The 19,772-nt window shown below is 45.2% G+C and overlaps 1 protein-coding gene across 1 annotated transcript in view; it reads left to right on the top strand.

The window, feature by feature from the left end:
• The window catches only part of BRSK2 (BR serine/threonine kinase 2), a 313,443-nt gene that overhangs the window by 200,856 nt on the left and 92,815 nt on the right, over nucleotides 1–19,772 (top strand). The window contains 2 exon segments of the mRNA XM_064513155.1: nucleotides 3,176–3,261; nucleotides 16,643–16,783. Coding sequence (XP_064369225.1) covers nucleotides 3,176–3,261; nucleotides 16,643–16,783 — 227 coding nt within the window.

The following is a 19,772-nucleotide window of genomic DNA, read 5'->3' as shown; positions in this document are numbered from 1 at the left end:
CGTGCACTCTGTGCCCAACCCGTATCAATTACTGGCTTCTCTGTGGGGATGGGAACGTGAACAGGATCCGGAAGAGCCGCCCGTGAATAGGGACCGAGAAGATGGTCCGCTGCAGGCTTTTTGGCGACTGTAGCGTTTTGGTGGAGTGGAAAAGAGGCAGGGCGCTGCTGTAAGGTTTCTGAGGATGATCTTTGTCAGGTCGCTGGTTAGAGACCTGGGAATCTCTAGTTCTTGACATAATATAGCCATTCGTGTCTCGCTCCTTTACACAGGGACCAAGTCCTGGACTATATGAGAAGTATAGTAATAATACTTTACCTTTATAAAGCCCCTTTCGCGGAAGGGCTTTATAAAGTCTTACGCAGATGAATAGATTTGTTTTGTCCTTGGTTTGCAGCAAGCAAAGGTGGCAAAGGAGGATCCTGTGAATTCTGCCAGGCCCCTCTTTAACCTCCGACTCTCGCTGCTGGGGAAAGGAGACTGCTGCCTGCACTGGGGTGGTGCATTATATATATATATTGCAATGACATACTGCCAGGCACATCAAGCCTGGCGCTTTCTACATATCTGAGCTTGAAATCGTGACTTTTGAAACTAGATTTCCCCTCAAGATTTAATTTCCAGGAAATTAAAAATATGTGCAGGACCTTCCACACTCGTACAGTTAAAGTGATGAAAGTAAAGTAACTCAGATTATTTCTTTTTAATTGGTTCCCAGCATCAGTCTGTAGGTAGTAAGTGGATATTTGCTTTCTTGTCTCCTTCGCTGTCTTGTTCTCCTGTTGAAGGTAGACCGTAATCTGTTTTAATGGAATCTCCTCCTCCATGTGGTGGTTATAAATCACTGCCTCTTCTCGTGCATAAGGACAGTAACCAAGCAGGACCCTGGCTGGATGCTGCCACCCGTCACTCGCTTGGCCTGGACGCGTGGTGCTGCAGCACCCGCCAGCAGGCTTTTCCGAAGTGAATCTCCAGTGCAGTTAGACAGCAGATCTGCAGGGAACTTCGTCTTTCTCAGGCGGGAGAGCCAGGAGGGAGGACAGAGGTTGGATGATCACTTCCCTGGCTGGCACAGTGATCACATTCCCGTGAAGTGCCTGGTCCCCCTCATCCAAAGGGCCCTTTTTTGGAGTTCTCGTTTCTGAGTAGCTGCAGTGCATGGTGCTGATGTCTGAACCTCAGTAATCTTGGAAGGTCACTATGGGGGGCGAGTGCTTTTCCTGTTTTGTTTTTCCTCGTTCTTGAAGCAAATCCAGCTTTATCAGATAAAGCACTTAAGCAAGCTCTCTCCAAATATCAATGCATATCTTGTGAGAGAAGAGAGTAACAGGTCTTTCTGAAGAGGAGACAAAAATGGCGTAAACTAGCTCTTCCCCACCCCCTCCTTTTTTTTTTTAATTTTTGTGTGGTAGGTTTAAGGTTGAAATATGCACAGCTTTCATTTTCTATTTGTATAAGTGGATTTCATCCAAGTGCTAGTCATGGGTAAGTTATGCCTATAGAGTTATCACCATCCAGTACTGTGTGACACTGAAGTCATAGCAATTCCCGTCTGACATTGCTCAGCTACGTATTTGTTTACACACATCTGATACACTTTCTGTTCCCCACTTCCAGAGGTCGCAAGTGTGGAACTGGATCCTTCAGAGGACTTTTGAGTTTGCAGAGAGGAATAAGTGTCTTTTTGAAAAAGTGAGACTGACACATGTAAAAACACCCCTTCCTCCGTCCTAATATGCGAGGAAGGCCAAGGGTGATGTGATGCTACAGTTGCTTTGTTCTTTTTGGGGGGTGGTATAGGAGAAGAGAGATCCGGGGTGATAACCAATGTGCCGAGAGATCCTCCTCCTCTTCCCGCTGCTGGCAAACTAGCACTTTCTAATTTCCTGCCAAGTGTCTTACCAGCATTCAGGGAAAGTTGTCCGTGTTCAGGTTTAGCGGAGGATGATATCTCAGGAAATTAGAGGACATCAAGAACTAAAAGTATACTGGAACAAGTTCCTAATTACTTGTCTGATTACTGCAGAGGAGATCTTCTGGAAAAGAGTCTGTGTTTTGTTCGTGTTTTGCTTGTTAGGATAGCAACTACAGGACAATCAGCTGTTCGAAGGACTGAAAAAAACCCACCTGCTTGTCCCCGTTTGCTTCCTTAGGTCTCGTTCCTGCCTTTGTGGGTTCCTGGAAATTTGTCCTACCTGACTGTGCATTGCTTAGACTGTCTTGCTGCAGAGTTTATTTTGATCGTCTGCCGTCTCCACCGTGCATTAACTCCCTTCAAGTTAGTCTAGGTCAAATCAGAGTGGTCGCAGCGTGGCTTTAAGCAGCATGGAGCAAATTTGCTAGCAGCTGAGAAATTGTACAAACTCCATCTCTAATGAGTACCCTCCTCAGTAAATTCAAATTAAAAGGACCACTACAGTCTGATAAGAGTTTTGGATGAACACAGGACTTCAGTTAACTACAAGGACTTAGTCACAACTTGCTAACTCAGCACCGAAGACACGCTGTTAGAAGTTGCCACAGTCGGACAGGTTGGGAATTGAGAGAAAGCACGGCCTTACGCTCCAGTCTCTGAGCGCTGGGTCTCCCAAAATCTGGTTTAATTTCTTGTTGAGCCTTGTACTCCTGAAGTCACTTCTTATATCTGTTTCTCTTTCTGTGCCTCAGTTCTGCAGCTCTAAGATGACATTGTTCTCTTCCGCTCTTTGTCTTCCCTGCTTATGCTGCAAATTCTTTAGGATGGTGATTTTCTCTTATTACCTGAGTGTACAATACCTAGTGCACTGCGGCCACGTCCGTGCCTGTGGGAGGTCGGGAAAGCCCTAAATGACATGTTTGAGCTTCTGTACTGTGAGAGCATGTCATGGGCTTTGGGTTGTGAGGCAGGAACTGCCTTGAATGCTCAATAAGTCCTGCAGCTCATTCTCTTTGGTAGATTTGGGAGTTTTCTTTCAACCTTGACATTCTGCTGTTTTTTTTGTCCTGAAGGGCAGGCAGTACTGAGGCTGAATAAATTAAATTTTTGTTGAATTATGTGAGTGCTAAATATTATAAGTTGAAAAATCGCCTGCATATGAAGAGTGGGAAATGGCTGAATGGGAAGAAAATGTGTGATGATTTCTGATGTTCTAAGACCTACCTTCTAATTTTCTCTATTTCTTTTTGTTTCTTCCAGGTGGAGCGGGAAATAGCCATCCTGAAGTTGATAGAACATCCCCACGTTTTAAAGCTGCATGATGTTTACGAAAATAAAAAATATTTGTAGGTATTATTGGCTTTTGCCAAAAAATGGGAAAGGAAAATGGAAGGAGGAAGGATGGGAGGGAGAGGAGGGTTTTGGAGCTTGGTAACATTTCTGCAAGAATGGAGCAGGGTGTGTTTTTACCCTCAGGTCTGGTGTCTGCGTGATATCTAGTAGCTGGCCGAGGGAGGAACAGTTCCTATTTGCATAGGGTTTTACTTTCCCTCTTTTCTGCTCCGTATTTTGTTTATATGCTGTTTCTTTTCCTACTTAAAACAGAGGGAGAAATGACAAGCCAATGTTTTCTAACAGCAGCAGGGGAGGAAGCTTTATACCTGTAAGGTTTGGAACCATTTTGAATCAAAACTGTAACAAACTGGCAAAGTAGATAGTTTGGATATTCTCACTTGCCTGATAGTTTTCATTGAAACCCTCAACTCTCACTAATAATATTTTTAAATTTGCCATCATTAACAATTTTTGGTTTTAGACTCCACTGAAATTTCCTGGTGTGAACTCTCTGTAGTAACAGTTAACTAGCAAAGCTTTGTTGTTGTTGTTTGGTTTGGCTTTTTTGCAGATCATTGCCAGTGCCAGGCAGGGATATTGTCCACAGACAGAGTCATTTTAGCTTGACAGGGCACTAGATATGTTGAATCTGTTGTCAAACAAAGAGGCCACATTAATCTTGGCACAACAGGAAAAAAAATCAATGTTCTCCAAATGGAAAAGGGTAACCCAGTAGGGAACTCAGTGTTAAAAAAATTAAACTGTTTTTAAAAGCCACCATCCATTGGTGACCTCTCCTTAATGTCACAACATGGGAAAAGAATAACTGTTTACCAAAGAAAGTGTGTTGAATGGAGGTAATAATCCCTCATGGGCTGTACAGGCAGTCTTGTTGCTGGAGCAATGAATTCCTGTTCCAGAAAGTGCGGCCTTTGCGTCTAAGGGTTAGCTTAACAGAGCAGGCAGTAATTTCTTTCGGATTCCCCGTCCTCCTCTGGGGCAGAGCCTGCCTTCTGTGGTGACGTGGTTGCCAGAGCGAGCGTGCGCAGGCGCTGGCTGGAGACTGGCCTAGCTGCTCCCCGAGCTGCGTGCCAAGGGCCTTATCGTCGGTGGCATAAATGGTCATGGCTCCGTTAAGTCTAGGTTGCCCCAGCTGAGGACAGAGGCCCAGACATCCTGATGCAGCCAGCTCTGCGCGCCGGAGAGCTGCAGCCAAGCTGTTCTCCTTCAATCCTGGAAACAGAGGCACTGTCTGTAAGAGTATGCTCCACTTTATCACTTTATTCTGGTTTAAATGGGGGCAGGGGCAGGCCCCAGGCAGAGGGAAGGAATATTTTTCTTTGTGATCCTCCTTTATTTGTGTTGTGCATTCTTAGATACGCGCGTGCACGTGCGCACACACATGCACTTGCATAAATGCACCATACAGCCACTGTGTTCCAGTTAGGTTCAGTGTACTTGGGTGATGGAGACGTGGGGACACATGAAGGATGAAGGCCATGATCGTAGCTTGGGGTGAGGGGATGGCGTTATACATGCAATAATATATTATATGTTCTTGATTCGAACATAAGGGCAGACAGCAGCTGAGCTGAGCTGAGCTGAGCTCTCTGTCTCTCCTCCCAAAAGGCTCGGGGGTTATTTCACTGCAGGTGAGCAATGTCTCACGTTCAGAGCAGTGGGGATGGTCTTGCACCAAGGTTTTCAAAAATGACTGCGTTCCTTGGCAGCCAGACACCTTCCTGCTAAAAATCAGCCTGTACAGGGAAGCATCCTGTATCTTTAAGCTCTGTCTGGAGATCCTGGCTTCTAAGAAATGTTGGGCCCCAAAGTGGACTTGGTCAATGACTCTGTTTAATCTTCAACGGTCGCTAAGTCGTCTTTGTGCCCCAGCTTCTTGGTCTGTAAGACCGAGCTGGCTGTGTCTACCCGCAAAGGTACTGAGTTCCTCTGCTGAAACGCACTAACTCTATGGAAGTGCCAACGACCATTAATTACATTTCATTTTTATTAGTCACTATTTTAAAGAAAGGGCATAATGCAGAGCTTGTGCCAAACCTCGCTGTTCAAAATTAGAAACAGCCATAGCCTTGGATAAAACTAAGAGGCGGGAGAGCGTGCTTGGGAAGAAGTGTGTGTGGGATGAGACACGTATATTCATGTGCTTTCCCAAATAATAAGACACAGTGACCTCCAGTTTGCACCAGCATCAGAAAAAGGGATTGCTTTCTGGTTGTGGCAGCACCTTTCCCTCACGCCTGCCATCCCAGCAGTGACGGTGGGGCAGGGTTTCAGGGGAGCCGGGGGGTTACGGGTGATGCTGCAGACGCCAGCGGCTGATCTCGGTGCGGCGCTGGGGAGTATTTTCTCGATAAATGTTAACTTCACAAATCATGTTTGACTTTTGGTTTATGACTTAATTCGTGACAAGGGGCATTGGTTGAGTAGATTCCTAATGTGACCGTGAATCACATCCTTTTTCAACAGTTTAGTTAACACAGAAAATGAGTTTAAAAAATTATAATAATCTGTGTTAGCCTAGCAGTCATTTTTTGTTTGATTCCTTTTTTTAAAAAATCAAGTTATTTGGAGAAATGGAGATGGCTATGAGCTCTAAGGCTTTCAGCTCTTTTTCCAGCATTTTGAGTTATCTTATTTAGCCATAAGACTGTGGAATATCATTCTAGCTGTATAGGGGAAAATGTCACAGCTCCACTGCGACTCTCTGTAGGTGTGCCTATATAGCACCCAGTTATACATTATGTTGGTTAAACTAGTGATATTACTGACAGATGGGCTATTTCTTTTTTTGTTTTATGATAACACTGACAGCCTTCAACCTATATTGGGGGGCCCATAGTGATGGATGGTTTACAAATAGCCATAGAGAGTCTGTGCCTCCCTCTCCCCCAACATGTAGCTTTAGCAGGCTGAACAGACTGGAAGGATGGGCGAGGGGATCATCTCCCCATTTTAGAGATGGAGAAGTGAGGTGCAATAGCCTAATACAGAGTAAGCCTGGATTGTTTTAAGAACTTTTATTGCCATTTTGGAATGGGGAATGGTCAACGAGCTACCAAAATTTGCATGTGCACCACTAATTTAGATGAATCAAGTTCAGACAGGATTTTAGGGAAGTCTAAATAAGCGAAGGCAATTAGCAAGGCGATAACAAAACTGAGTTTTAGGAGTGTTCTGTAGTGCATATTGGAGGGGAAACACTGTATTAGGCCCCTGGTTTCCACATTGCCAATGAACTGTGTGAGCCTGGGTGATGATCCTCCTTTCTCCGTGCTATGTGCAGAAAAGGTCTTTCCTGAAATTGGCCCTAGGTAGAGTTTTGTGCAGCCAGCAGAGAGGAAGGAGGAGTTCATACGCTTTTAACAGCACGACCACTGGGACTGAGCAGGAGGTGCTCATTAGGAGCCTTGTTGAGGATTACGCGAGGGGAAATGAGCAAAGCGCTGGCCTTCATCAGTGAAGTGGGTGGCTCAGATTTTTTTCTAGGACGCAGTCTTATGCCTTATTTTGAAGTCTCTGATATGTGCCATTTTATTCAGTAAATCCGTCATTCCTTTCGATCTTACAAAAGCAATTATCCTGCTGTTGCAGGAGCCGTTAACATGGCAACCTAAGTGCCATCATGAAGTCCCGAGCAGGTGGACCTTCCAAAGGGAATGTGCCTGACCGATGCGGTTGTGTCGCAGAACGCCTGGCAGGGATGGCATTATCCATTTGATCTTAAGCCATTACCTATTTAATTTAAATTATTGGGTTGGGGGGAGGGGGACGATGTACTTCATCATCACCTACTTATCTCCTCTAGAGTACCTGAATAAAGGCCATGTCTCCAGTTTTTATTGCTGAGCAATTATAGCCAGACCATACAGTTAGCTTTTCAAAAATGCTTGGTTATCAGCATTTTGAGCTTCTGTGAAAACATTCATAGTAAAAATCTGCTTTTTGCTGTTGCAAGCATCCTGGTATGTGGTGGTGCATCCATTTGGAAAACTTCCTTCTCAAAAGAAAATGTTGTCCGGTGGCGATCTGGGATTAAAAAGGACAGAGGAATGGCTAAAATGGGTTGGGGAATGCCAGCAGCATAGCAATATTGCTAATTCAGATAAGCATGTGGATGCTTTTGACTGAGTGGAAATAGGATAGGGTAAAGGCAACCCGGGATCACCCTATGCCTGTTTCTTTCAGATGTTTATACTAGTATTTCTCAATTCCCATTTCCATCAATATGTGTGGATATATATCTGTATATATATTTACAGATACATGCAGATATATTTTTGTACAGATATTTGTATCTGCATGTGTATGTATTTATATAGGGGCTTTTTAAAATCTTCACATTTCAGGTTCTTTTTGAATTTTGAGGGAAGGTTTAGTTTAATCTCTGTGTTGTCCAACTCGATCAGCATTTTAAACAAGAATCTGTTTTGGGAGGAAGAGTGGACCTCAGACCTCTGGAGGTATCTCCTCTTCTCTGAAACGGGCCGTGCGTTCAGCAGCCCTTTCTCCAAACGCAGCAGATCCCTTTTCAGCCTCCAGCAGTGCAGTGTCGCCACTGGGCACGTGCCCAAGCCTCCTTGCAGCGTATGCAACATGCCACCTCCTGCTTTCAGAGGTGAAAGTGCTTCCCAGTGAGCCAGATAACAAAATTAAAATGTCCTCCTGCCCGTGCGCAGCTCACGTTTCTGGCTCGGACACGGTCAGCTGACAGCAGGTGTCAAAGTCTTACAGCTCTGGCGGTGTCTGCAGAGGCATTCGCGCTGCCAGGCCTCTCCGGCAGGCTTTTCCTGTAACTTCATTTCTGATGAAAACTAATCGTGCGGTGCAAGAAAGAGAAAAAAGATTTCCATTTGCTCTTTTGTTATTGGTAGCCTGGGATTTTGACATTTGCTCCATCTGTGGGGAAAGGAGTCAGAAGGCAGAGTGAGGGTTCAAACGGTTGCGGTCGCTTCAAGGGCTCGGCACTGAAAAATGGTAGATATGCTTCCTGGTAGTCTGGTCCTGGAGCGCGAGATGCTGTGGATGCAGGGAAAGAAAATAAGCCACGAATATTTGCAGAGAATTGAGTTGGTCGCTGGCAGAACTGCAGCAGGGAGCAGCTGGGTGTTGTCTCAGCTCTGCCATCCTGTGCTGCGGGTCCCTCTGGCTGGGTCCCACATCGGGTGCCCATAGCGGAGACGGCAGCAGAGCCTTGGCGTGCGTGACTACACGCTGTGAAGGCAGCGCTCGAAACACCTTTCATCCCCAACGAATCAAAGGTACAGACAGTGCAACAGCGTAATCTCCCACTCTACCTCCCTTTCCCCCCAAATCCCCAACCTGTTCATGTCCAAACATAATTAGCAATCAAAGACAAGCTCCTTTCAAACAAGGGCTTATAATTAAAATTGTCCTTTGGAAAAAACAAAATCTAAAACATGCACATTTTCTTGCGGGGGAGGAGAAAATAAGAAAAATAAAGAGTTCCTGGCCTGGTGCCAAATTAGGGTTTAAAAATTCATGCCCGCCATAAGAATTTATATAGCTTCTGAATAATTTATAGGTTGCGCCAATAACAAGGGGCTTAATATCTGATAGAGATTATTTAATCAATAGAAAACAGTGCAGTGAAAAAGCCGTCAAAGAATTGCAACCCGTCAGTCTGGGCTGGGCAGTTTTTAACCATTTCCCTGCTGTACGTATGTCCTTTCATGTATATGTAGGTGTGAAAGGACATTTTGCAAATGGAGTGGCAGAGGGACTGCCACGACTTTGTTTTTTCTTCCTAGAGGCTTTTTTTGGCAGTCTGCCATTCTAGGCAGCTCCCCTGCTGATTTGCCGGAGCTTTGAAATGTGATGAATTTTCTAGCTCTTCGCTGAGTTGGTCAAAAGGAGTAGTTAGTTTCTGGGGAATAATCTGCTGGGGGTTTTGTGGAAGGAGCCGTTCCTGCGAGGTTGTTCCGGCTTCGTTAGGACCGGTGGCTGCACCTAGCACGTGACATTTGTGGTGCAGCTCTTCCGGTTCGTCTATCAATCTGTGGCCAAACTTCATGGCATAGATTAGGAGGTTTTTATAGATGTGGACACTAGTAAACGTAGGGACTGAAAAGAGCTATAGACGTATCTGTCTTTGTAAGTGAAATTCCTGCTTGGCTTGTGTCCCTGGCCTCATTAATTGCTTAGACATCTTTGTCAACTCGGAAATGTCTTGATTCCTACTGTGTTCCCTGGTCCTAGCATTATTCTCATGATTTTCATGTAATGATCAACTCTTAAGTGACAAGACAGAGTAGCTGAGCTTCTCAGCAGATACAGTCAGTTCATGAAGTTTCTTACCCAGAGGCCCTATACCATAAAACAGTAAACTCTTGAGCACAGAGGACACAAGCAGTAACTCCCATGGTTTTCCTTGTCTTTGCATGGCTCTTTCAGTGTATTTTGGGGTTTTGCGTCTTGCTGGACATCTCAATCCTTGTCTCAGAAGCTGGACAGTGCTGCGTGAATATCCAGTCTAACTTTGTGCGTAGTAAAAGCCCTAGAACCCAGTGGAGTCTAAATTTAGGCATATGTAGAAGACCCACCTAGCTTTTTAGGTTTAAGTGAGGTTGTGCATCATATGTAGAAATATTGTAACATTTAATAAAAAGAATATTAACTAGTTTCCTAACAGGCTGCTAATCACGCCCAAATTGGCTGCAGTTCCTACAGCAGGAGAAAGTATTTCTTGTTTCTGTTGTTATTTTGCACCAATACTTATCTGAAATACTTTGGGTTTCAATATGAGCTTTCATCTAAAGATCTCTATCCGTTTAATGTTTTTATAAAAACAAATACACTGTTTTGCCCCAGAGGATTTAATTTGTGTAACTGCGAATGTCTCATAAGTTGTATTGATCTATATGGCTGAGAAAACAGGAGCTGCAAACCCACACTAGGATGTAGTGATGGGCTGCTGTGGGCAATCCCATCTGGCAAGGATTTTGGTATTTCACACCATTCTTGCTCATGGTTTATAGACAGCTTTTCGTCTCCTACAGATCACAGCTGGGGTGTTGTTTTTTTATTGTTCCTCAGTAGCGCGTGGTCCTGGTCTTTGCTGTCCCAGGCAGTCTTTCTTTAACAGCCGTTTTCCAGGCATTGCTGAGAGTCTGCCTGCGTTGTTTTGCAGAGTCCTGCTGTAGCGGTAGCGTGGAGATGCGCTGCCTTGGCGGGAGCGCTGAGAGTCCTTCCTCAAAGTTCCCCAGGGCCTGGGCAAAGGCACCCTTTGATAAGGTGCAGCGTAGTCCTCCAAATGGGAGAGAGGAATTGTCATCCAAACTATTTTTGTCACTGTTTTAAGTGATACACAGCTTGGTAGTATTGTAGTGCAGAGGTGATTTGGTCATGGCAAGGACTTTGTTGTGCTGGCACTGGACAAAAATGGAACAAAAAGTCAGCTTACAGTCCAAAACACAAAACAACTGTCGGAAACTCCTCAGTGGGAAGTCCAAGGCGTTGTCAAGCATCACAGCAAAGAACAGCCTTCAAGAAGGAGCTGAAGAAAAATAATAAGGTAGATCTATAGATAATATCAAAGATACCCTTCCCAATATAGGGCGGGCGTTGTGTGAGCACAGAATTGTTCGGCTGGAAGTTTAACAAGTGGACGGTGGAAGCTGGCTGTGGAGGCTGGTCAGAGGTGGAAGTCAACCTCAGAAGGCCAAGGAGGAAATCCTAGACTGGTTGCAGAGCTGGCCACAAGGGGCCTCGAACTGAAGGCAGCAGCTAGCCCTATGTTAAACGTGGTATGAAAAAGGAAGAGGCAGTGGAGGAGGCATGGAAGGAGAGGTCAAAGCAGAGAGCTAAGAAAAGATATTTGCAGTGGTGTTGTGATATGTATTTTGGGTGGCTATCAGTGGGGCCAGACTATTTATCAAGATGAATGAGGTGGTGAAGTCGCAGAGATACAAGGTGTCTAAAATTAGACAAGAGTTCTCACCATGTGGGTGGGTAGGAAAATCGTTATCTTAGAGGTATAAGGAAGAAAATATCTATAGGATACCAGTACAACCAAGCTTAAGAGACATGAAAAAAACTGGAGTCAAAGGTAACACCCACGCCACAAGCCTGAACGGTAGTCAAACAAGCAGTTTTTCCTCTAGGGACAGAGAAAAGAAGAAGTGGAGGGGGGCGGTGAGATCAAGAGCTCTGTTTTAACCATATTGAGTTTGAGCTGATGGTAGGATGTCGGAGGTGAAAGCCAACATCTTACTTCAGTCAGGAGAAAAGCAAGAAAACTGTACTGAATTTTTATCTGAGTGCCAAAATTTTGCAATTTTTTTATGATTTGGGGGCAAGAGTCACAGCATTTTTTTTTTCAACTTCTGCTAGTGGCATCATAAACCCTCATAGCCCTGTCAGGTGGTTAGTGTCTTTGAATGCAACCAAAAATAAGGTGAATTATGTACACATTTGCTGCTGTTCATGAGATATTCACTGATAGTTCCCAGAGGAAACTGGCCCATCCACTATGTTTATAGGAGCCCTACTGACATACAGGCTTTGGAAAAGACAAAAATGACTTGGAAGGATAATTTGCCTGGTGTAGGAGCAGTGTGAAACTGGTGTAAGTGGGTTGTATGCTGTAACATCTTGTGATCGCCAGGATACAGGGTGAGCTGGAGCAATGAGGAGGAGAGGCAGAGTGGTTTCTGTTACATTTCTGGCCTCAGCTCCAGAACAAGGCACAGTCGTTTGTGGAGCGGCTGCTGCAAGTTCAAACGCTCTGGAGTCTCTGCTGGTGCCTGGTGTAGCCAGAACTGAGAGGTGCAGAAATGGTTTAAGGCCACATTTCCCCACTTTCATCCTGGCCGCTCCATTTCTTTCACACGCAGAAGTCATCCCTCTGTTACCATACTGTTTTTTGTTTTGTTTTGTTTTTATTTATTGACCGTTTTGCTACCTAAAAGATTAAATAAAACTGAAACAAAAAGAAGGAAAAGAGTTGAGGCTTATTGCCTTTCTAAGCTGCATGCATTTCCGATGTGATAGCTAGCGGGTCGCTTAATGTTAGGAAGTTGCTGGTTCTGATTGGGAAGGTGACGGTGCTAGGATGCAGGTGGAAAAGTGGCAAAGGGAATAGATAAAATAAAATGTTTTGGGCAGAATCAGCTGCTGCATGCAGCTCCTCTCCAATAGATTAAATCATTCTGCATATTAAGCGTTCAGCATCTTTGCCTTTAAACACCAGAGTCTCACCTCCTTGAAGCTCTGAAGCTTTGCCAGAGATTTTTTGTTCCATGGTTTGGCTTGTAGCAGGGGCACGAAGAAATATCATGCAAGCCATGGACCTTTGTGTCTTTATAAAAGCAAGCTGTGGCCTCCAAAAACTTCTGCAACTTCTTAAAGAATATGCCCAGTGGGGGAAATGTTTAATCAAGGATTTGTTTTCAATGCTGGCTTCATCCTGAGCTGCAGAAGCCTGAAGGTTTCTTGTTTATGCAGTGCCTGCACAAGCAGAGAGGAGCTTGGTGATAGCAGCAGCATGGAGTCGATGGCACAGGAGACTTGAGGTTATGATCCCAGCTCTGATACTGGGTGATTTTGTGACCCTGGGCAAATCACTTTGCTTCACAGTACCCTATCTGAGAAGCACAGGAGGGTAATACTTCCGACGTGTCTCCCACGTGGATTGCAAGGGTCAGAAGAGCTCATGTTTGTCCAGAGCGTCCAAGGTGTGAGAGCTAAGTGCTCTTGTGGAGCCTTTTCTCCTGAGACAGCCCCTCGCGGTGTTACCGCAGCAGGTGGTGTACGGGCTGCTGCACAGAGGCTGCGTCTTTCCTTTCCTGGAGTCTTCTCTGCAGTGGCTCTTTAAGAGCAGTGCTTGCCGCGTTTTTACAGTGGGACACTGATGCGCTGAGTCTTGCATAGACAGAGGTTTTGTTTGTTTTTTTTTTTTAAAAAAAGGCTTCCTTCACAAGTAAGTTGCTTTTCATCTCCTAATGTAATAAAAGACTAGTCTTGGCTACTGGTTTGGGTTTTTCTAAATTCATTGCCTTGTTCAGAATAAATGGGAAAAGTAATAATAAAAAAGTGAGATGAGAGCATGTCATACCTGGGAAAATCCCTGTTCTTGTATAGATTCACTCATAGGCACACGTCTATATACGCGGCATTTAGAGTAGCGGGATCGTGTCGGCCGTCCTGTGGTAGTTGGATGTGGTGCAACACTTGGTGATGTCTAAACCCCCTTCATCGGGCTGTTTGGAAATAGCGCGTGCTGCTCGTGTGCCGTGCAACGTGCCACTAAGGCATTGGCTTGCGCAGAAGTGGAGGCAGGTGCTGAATGATGCCCTTGTTTAAGCGAAAATCTCCTCGTCGGGGGCTATCCTAAAAAAAGCCCAGTGGTACTGGAGGGAATAGGGTTGGCGGGCGACCAGCTGCGAATCGGAGCGCCGAAATTCTGGATGCGACACAACCGCGCAGGACTTGCGGCGTGATCCCTGCAGCGTTGCTCCCTTGCCGCTGACCACTGGGGGATGTGTTTGCCGCCCTTCTCGCTCCTGTCACGCTAGGGGCTTTGTCAGATCAGAGTCCATCGCCGCTGTGCGGCTCCGCGTCCCCTGCCTGGTCACAGGCACGGATCTCTTTCAGATGTTCTCCTCTGCTCGTTTCCATTATTATATCTGGTGCTTCTGGGTGGCGAGCAAAAATGAATAACCTTGTAAATGCTCCCTGTCTTTCAATTTGTTTTATTTTTCATGCAACATGTCAGTGCGTTTTTGTTGAGTGTTTTTAATAGGATGAAGTTGCTGAAAATAAATTGCTTTGCAGTTCCTGCTGTGGGTGACAGAAATGCTGGGTCTGTAATTTTCCAAAACTGTGCATTTTAAGCCAGCGTAGAGGATGTTCTGTGTGCCTCTAACTACAATCATCTTCATAAGATACCTCTGTTAAAAAAAAAAAAGAAAAAACAATAAAAAAACTATCAGTTTGAATTTAGGGGGCAAGATGCACTGCTATATCCAGCTTCTGCTGGGCACAGCGAGAGAAAGAGCTGTCAAGGAGAATTTTAGGATTGATTCTGCGCCAGGTTTGGGTCTGCCATATGGGAGATTAAACCAGATTGTCTCTAGTATAAGAGGGAGAATGAATTATGTAGCAAACCCACTTTTCAGAGTGTCCTTTAGGCCTGCTTTGGAAAGTTAGGATTGGGGCTTAGAGACATAGACACCCCAGTGCCCATGGCTACTGCACATCAGTTTTTTCTGAGCATTTCTAATCTGCTGTCGATAATCTTGCTCTAAAAATGTAAGGCAGATAAATGGTCATCTCCATATTATCCATATATACTTAGTAGGTGGTCTGGCAGCTACCCATCTTTTCCTGGAGACAAGGTAATCCAGGTATTCCAAATGGGATTTTTGAGTCAAGATTTGTCTGGTTTTTCCCCATCTCAATGGGGGGAAAAAATTGAGAAATCTGCCATGTTTTTAAACTGTTTATATTTTGATAAAAAATTCAGAAAAATGTAGTTTTCCCTAAAGTTTTGAATATCACTGTGTTGTCCAATTTTCTGTGCTTCTGTCATACTTAGTTAGCTGTCAAGACAGTGCTAATGTCCATCTCTTACCGCATTTTCTGCTGCATTTCTATGGGGTAGGGAAATACAGTTCTCCTTTTGCTGCCTGGGAACAGACACACACAAGTCGCGCTGGAAGCTGCTGTTGAAGTAGGACCTCAAGTCCCCCTCTTGCATTTTCAAGGCTGAGGCTGTTATCATTAAACCAATTTTACTTTCCTCCGGAACAGCTTTTATGCCTTCTATGACTCCATATTTTGAAGACTTTAAAAACAGGATTAATGAAACCCCCAAATTTATAATACTGTTTTGCTCTTTCCATTTCAAATTTAGATATTTCCTCCCAAAGTATGCTGCTTGAGGTACAGAAGAGATGATAGTCTATCCTGACTTAACTATTTTCACTTCCCTCTTAAATTTGAAAAGTTGGATTAATAATACTGATGATAAAACCAACTCGCTGTAAAGCAAAGCGTTGTGAGATGGGGATCATAGTGCCCATACAGTCCTGCCCCATCTGCTGCACTGTGGGGACGAGGGGAGAGAGAAGCACGCTCAAAATTTGGAAGAACCTCTAGTCCTTGTTTGCAAATTTTCTAGTGATGTGTCTCAAATAAACTGCTTTGAAAGCTCTGTTCACCTTTGCGTTGTTGCTTTGCAGAAACCCCCTTTGAGATCCCGTTCCTTGCCACGCGGCCCTGGCACGCGTTTCAGAGGGGTTAGTAAGGGAGGAGTGTGAGTTTCTCAGATCCTGAGCTACAAATCTCAGTGCTTGGTTTATTCTTTCTCTATTGGGATTTTGTATTCTGGGCAAACAAGCAGGGGGACAGCGGAGCAGAGAATCGCAGCAGAGATGGAGTCCTTGGAGGTTTTCAAACGATCTTATTGCCAAGAGAAGTCTATTGCTTAGCCTGTGCTATAGCTGGTTTATTTTTAAGCGGTTCACTTGATGGTGTTCCTCCGCTTCCCCGGGGTAGCTATTCCGTGCCCACTATTAGGCCGTATTTCCAGAGATTTAGGCTAAGTTTTCTTCTGCTTGGCTACCTCCCATTACCCCTACTCACAACAAGATGGCCCTGCTGCGGCCAGCCCTTTCCTTTCAGAAGATTTTACTCCTGTCAGGTTTCTAAGAGTGCTATGTGCGGACCAGCTTTTTGTGTCTCGCTCCTGGCACCCCGTTTGCTGCATTTTTTCGCTCACTGCCAGGTTCTTCACGTGGGAGTCGGGGAGCGGCTGCTCCAGCAAGTCGCTGCTCTTGAGCAGCAGGGGCTGAAGGCCTTGGGTAGGCTGCACCCGTGTAGTTCTTGTGATATTTTCTCATGATTTGAACTGTTTAACTTTTTTTTTTCTGAATTCCCTCTAGTTTGTTGGCATCTGTCTGGTTCTCAGGTGTCCAAGTCGGAACACTGTGTGACTGCCACTTTGCCAAATCTGTGTTGTAAAGCACCTGTCAGCTTGGTTAAGGGACCTGATGCTTGCTACTCTGCAGTAGCTTTTAGAGCTGCCATGAAAGCTCAGACCTGATTTTTCTCTTCTTCCCCTCCTGGTCTTTTGAGTCATTTTTGGTTCCCAGATTCTGTCTCGTGAGAACGTTGAACACCGAATCCATCCCTGTGTTTCAAATCATTGGCACGTCTGAAGTTTGTGGAACCCCTGTGTAAAATAATCCTCACTCCTGATTTTAGATTCTGATTCTCTTCTGCTTTTTTTCCCAGAAGTATTCTGCTTGGCCATGTATAAAAAGAGGTTTGTTTATATATATGTATCTGTGTGTGCGTGAGGGGATTGGCATGACAGTGTGCTTACAAAATCCTGGCTTTGTTGTTTTCTAGGTATTTGGTGCTAGAACATGTGTCAGGTGGGGAGCTCTTCGACTATCTTGTAAAAAAGGGAAGATTAACACCAAAAGAAGCCAGGAAGTTCTTCCGACAAATCATCTCTGCTTTAGACTTCTGCCATAGTCATTCAATATGGTGAGTACAATCATTTTCAAAAGGAATTACTTGTGACATAAAAGCACGTAATAATGGGATCTTATTTCTTGGCACTTTTACTTACTATTAAGTAACTAATATTGTAAAGGTCTAAAAGCATTGTATAAAGTGCTGATGTATTTTTTAATTCTTGTCTGACTGTGAGACTGCGCACCAGTCACAGATAGACTTTACGTGGAGAAGATTGTCCATGGTTTCATATTGGGAGAGAATTCATTTGCGGAGAATGCTTTAACCAGGAAAACGAAAGCCACAAGGGAAAAGCGGTTTAATTTCCCTCATTCTTGGGGGCACTTGCCAATAACTGACGATTGTATATGTTATATCAAAATGAGTCCCTGAAGAAACTTGGGACAATTACCAATACAGCAAAGTCATTCGATGGCTTTCTTCAGTTTTGGAAACGTGCTGGGTTCTGGCAACCTTGACTGAGTCCCTTCTGGGCTTTTGAGTCACTGTTGCCTTTAATTTCCTTTCCAGTAGGGAATAATTTCCTTGATCAGACTGCTATTGATATTTACTAACTCCATCAGATGATTTAACCATCAAGTGTGGTTTAACCTGCACTTTCAGGTGGTGGTTTAAATTGGACCGGTTTCTACTTCATCTTCAACAAGTTCAGGTAATTGAAATTATACCAAAATTAAGTTGTTACAATCAATCTGAGCACCGAGTTTCTATACAGCTGCTGACCCGTAGCTGCCTGCTTATTTCTCAGTAATGCGGCTCCTCACAGTTAGATTGGCTGAGAGGGACCATTTACATAATGTCTGCGTGGCTGTTTCTCGGTAGCCACAGACAGCCGCAAATCCCCCCTCTCCAGTAGGCTGAGGGCCACTGTTAGACACTGGAGGAGAAGGATTTGCATAATCACCGTGTAGTCACTTCTCAATAAACGTGCAGTGATTTTCCATTCCCCCTGGTTTTGTGCTGAGAACTCCCAAACCAGATATCCGGGCACAAATGGCCACAGCAGAAATGGATACCTATATGTTTAACTTGCCCTTCTTGTCCTACTCCCTTTGTGTTGCTGACTCTTTCCAATAAGATATATTAATGTAAAAGAGAGCATATTTCTGATAAATGGAAAGGAGAATAAGAGCCTTTCTTGAAGACATATTAAGCATACTGTTAGGGAAATGGGCTGGTCAGAGATGGTGGATTTGGGGATGAGGAAGCCCTGAGGCCATTGCCTACTTGGCACAGGTAAGTTAATAACAGTCAAAGGAATTTGCACAGGAGCTGAGAGCAGGCTGTGTGCCCTGGTTAGAGCAGCTAAGTTTTCTCTGTTCGCAGCTACCTTCACAAATTTTATTCTCTGAATTCCACAATTTTCCTCCATGACAATTAACTGGATTGAGGGATCCTGATCTTCTCAAATGTACTTGATTTTTCAGAACTCTCTACTAAAGGGCATTCCTTGGCATAATCCTTGGTAGGTTGTACAGCTGTAATTCTTTGCGTACACTGGACAGCGTAACCCCTGCTGGGTCTGATTGCATACATAGATGTTCCTGTTCCGTACTTGGCTTAGCTTTTATCCAAGAAGACTCAAAAATATTTAAGTATGACTGAAAAGAAATTATTTACTCTTTCAAATGAATATTCCAGGGAAACAGGAATCTCAGTTGTGATGGAAGTGTCTATGGAAGTATGTGTATGCACAGATACACTAGTCCTTTGCGCTTGGGGTGGATACCGCTTGATGGTCCAAACTTCAGTAAGCTGAGTGAGGATCACAGTTAGGCTGTCAGATAGATAAGTACTTTCGCAGGTGTAAGGAAATGTGGGATTTCCAAGGCAGAGCACATGTCTCCCGTGAGGAATCCATTTTCCTCTGTTAAACATATTGGGTTGTGGGCAGTAGTCTTGTTTAGAAGCAAATCCCCTGTCTCCTTGTCAGCTCCCACTCTACCAGCATCTAGTGCTGAATAAGCGAGCAGTCAGTCATAAGCTTTCCCTTCCTCCAGGTCACTCTGAGACCTGTGTGGTCCCTAAGATATTAGAATCTGTGTTATATTCTGAACAGTCATTGTTAAATCCTTTTCTTAAAATCAGAGCATGCATAAATGTATGTATGTCCGTGCGTGTGTGTGTGAGTATAGAAGTTAATGTGCTTTCGTAAGCAATGAAGCCTGACCTTGTCCTGTCGTGGGGCAGTGAAATGACAAATCATCTCATCAGTTAGGTTATCCAGTTATGACCACGCTGAAAAATGAAGGCTCTGCTTTGCTTAATGACTGAACGTGGGTGCCTCTAACCCCTGGCAGAAGAGATTGATGGCCTGGTGTCCCCAGCCCCACACCTTTGTCCCATCTTCTTCCGTTCCCTCCCAAAACGCTGAGAAACGCCCGTGGCTCCCTTTCGCAGCAGTCCGTTCTCACGTTCGGCTTTCACTGCTCGCAGCGTACCGGTGCCGCAGGGTTCCCGGAGCAAAGCATCCGAAAGGATTCCCCGGTGCTCCCAGCAGTGAAAGGCTTCTGCTGCGGCCGTGGGCAGAGATCAGCTGTGTCTGAGGAGGCCTTTTCAGACGAGGACACAAAATGGACTTGGAGCCTGTGTGTGTTGGCTCGGAGGTTAAAACACCGCGAGCTTTCTGCTCTTGCTATTGTATTTAAGGCAAAGTGTGGAGGAAGGGTGGGGGGGCCTCACTCCCCCCTGCAGTCACTGGCGGAGCTTGGGATAAGGTTGGCCGTGGGGAAAAGCTCATCCGTCGCCCCTTGCCGTTTCCCTAAGGACTCCGCTGGGCAGCGCAGCGCCGTGCCGGAGCCCTGCAGCCAGGCAGCACTGCACGGGAGCACTGCCTGGGCCCCGCGAGCCGTGCGGCCCCGCTGCCCGGGCGCTTTGCAGAGTAGCTGGCTGAGCGCCGCAGCACTCCCGCGCCCGGCTGCGGCTCTTCCCGCGTGCGCGCGCCGCGGTCCCTGCGCCGTGCTGCGGTGTGTGGGGGAGCCACAGCCAGCCCCGCGCC

This window comes from Dromaius novaehollandiae, chromosome 5, assembly GCF_036370855.1.
Source record: "Dromaius novaehollandiae isolate bDroNov1 chromosome 5, bDroNov1.hap1, whole genome shotgun sequence".
Taxonomy (NCBI): domain Eukaryota; kingdom Metazoa; phylum Chordata; class Aves; order Casuariiformes; family Dromaiidae; genus Dromaius; species Dromaius novaehollandiae.
This window is presented reverse-complemented; position numbering and strand designations above follow the sequence as displayed.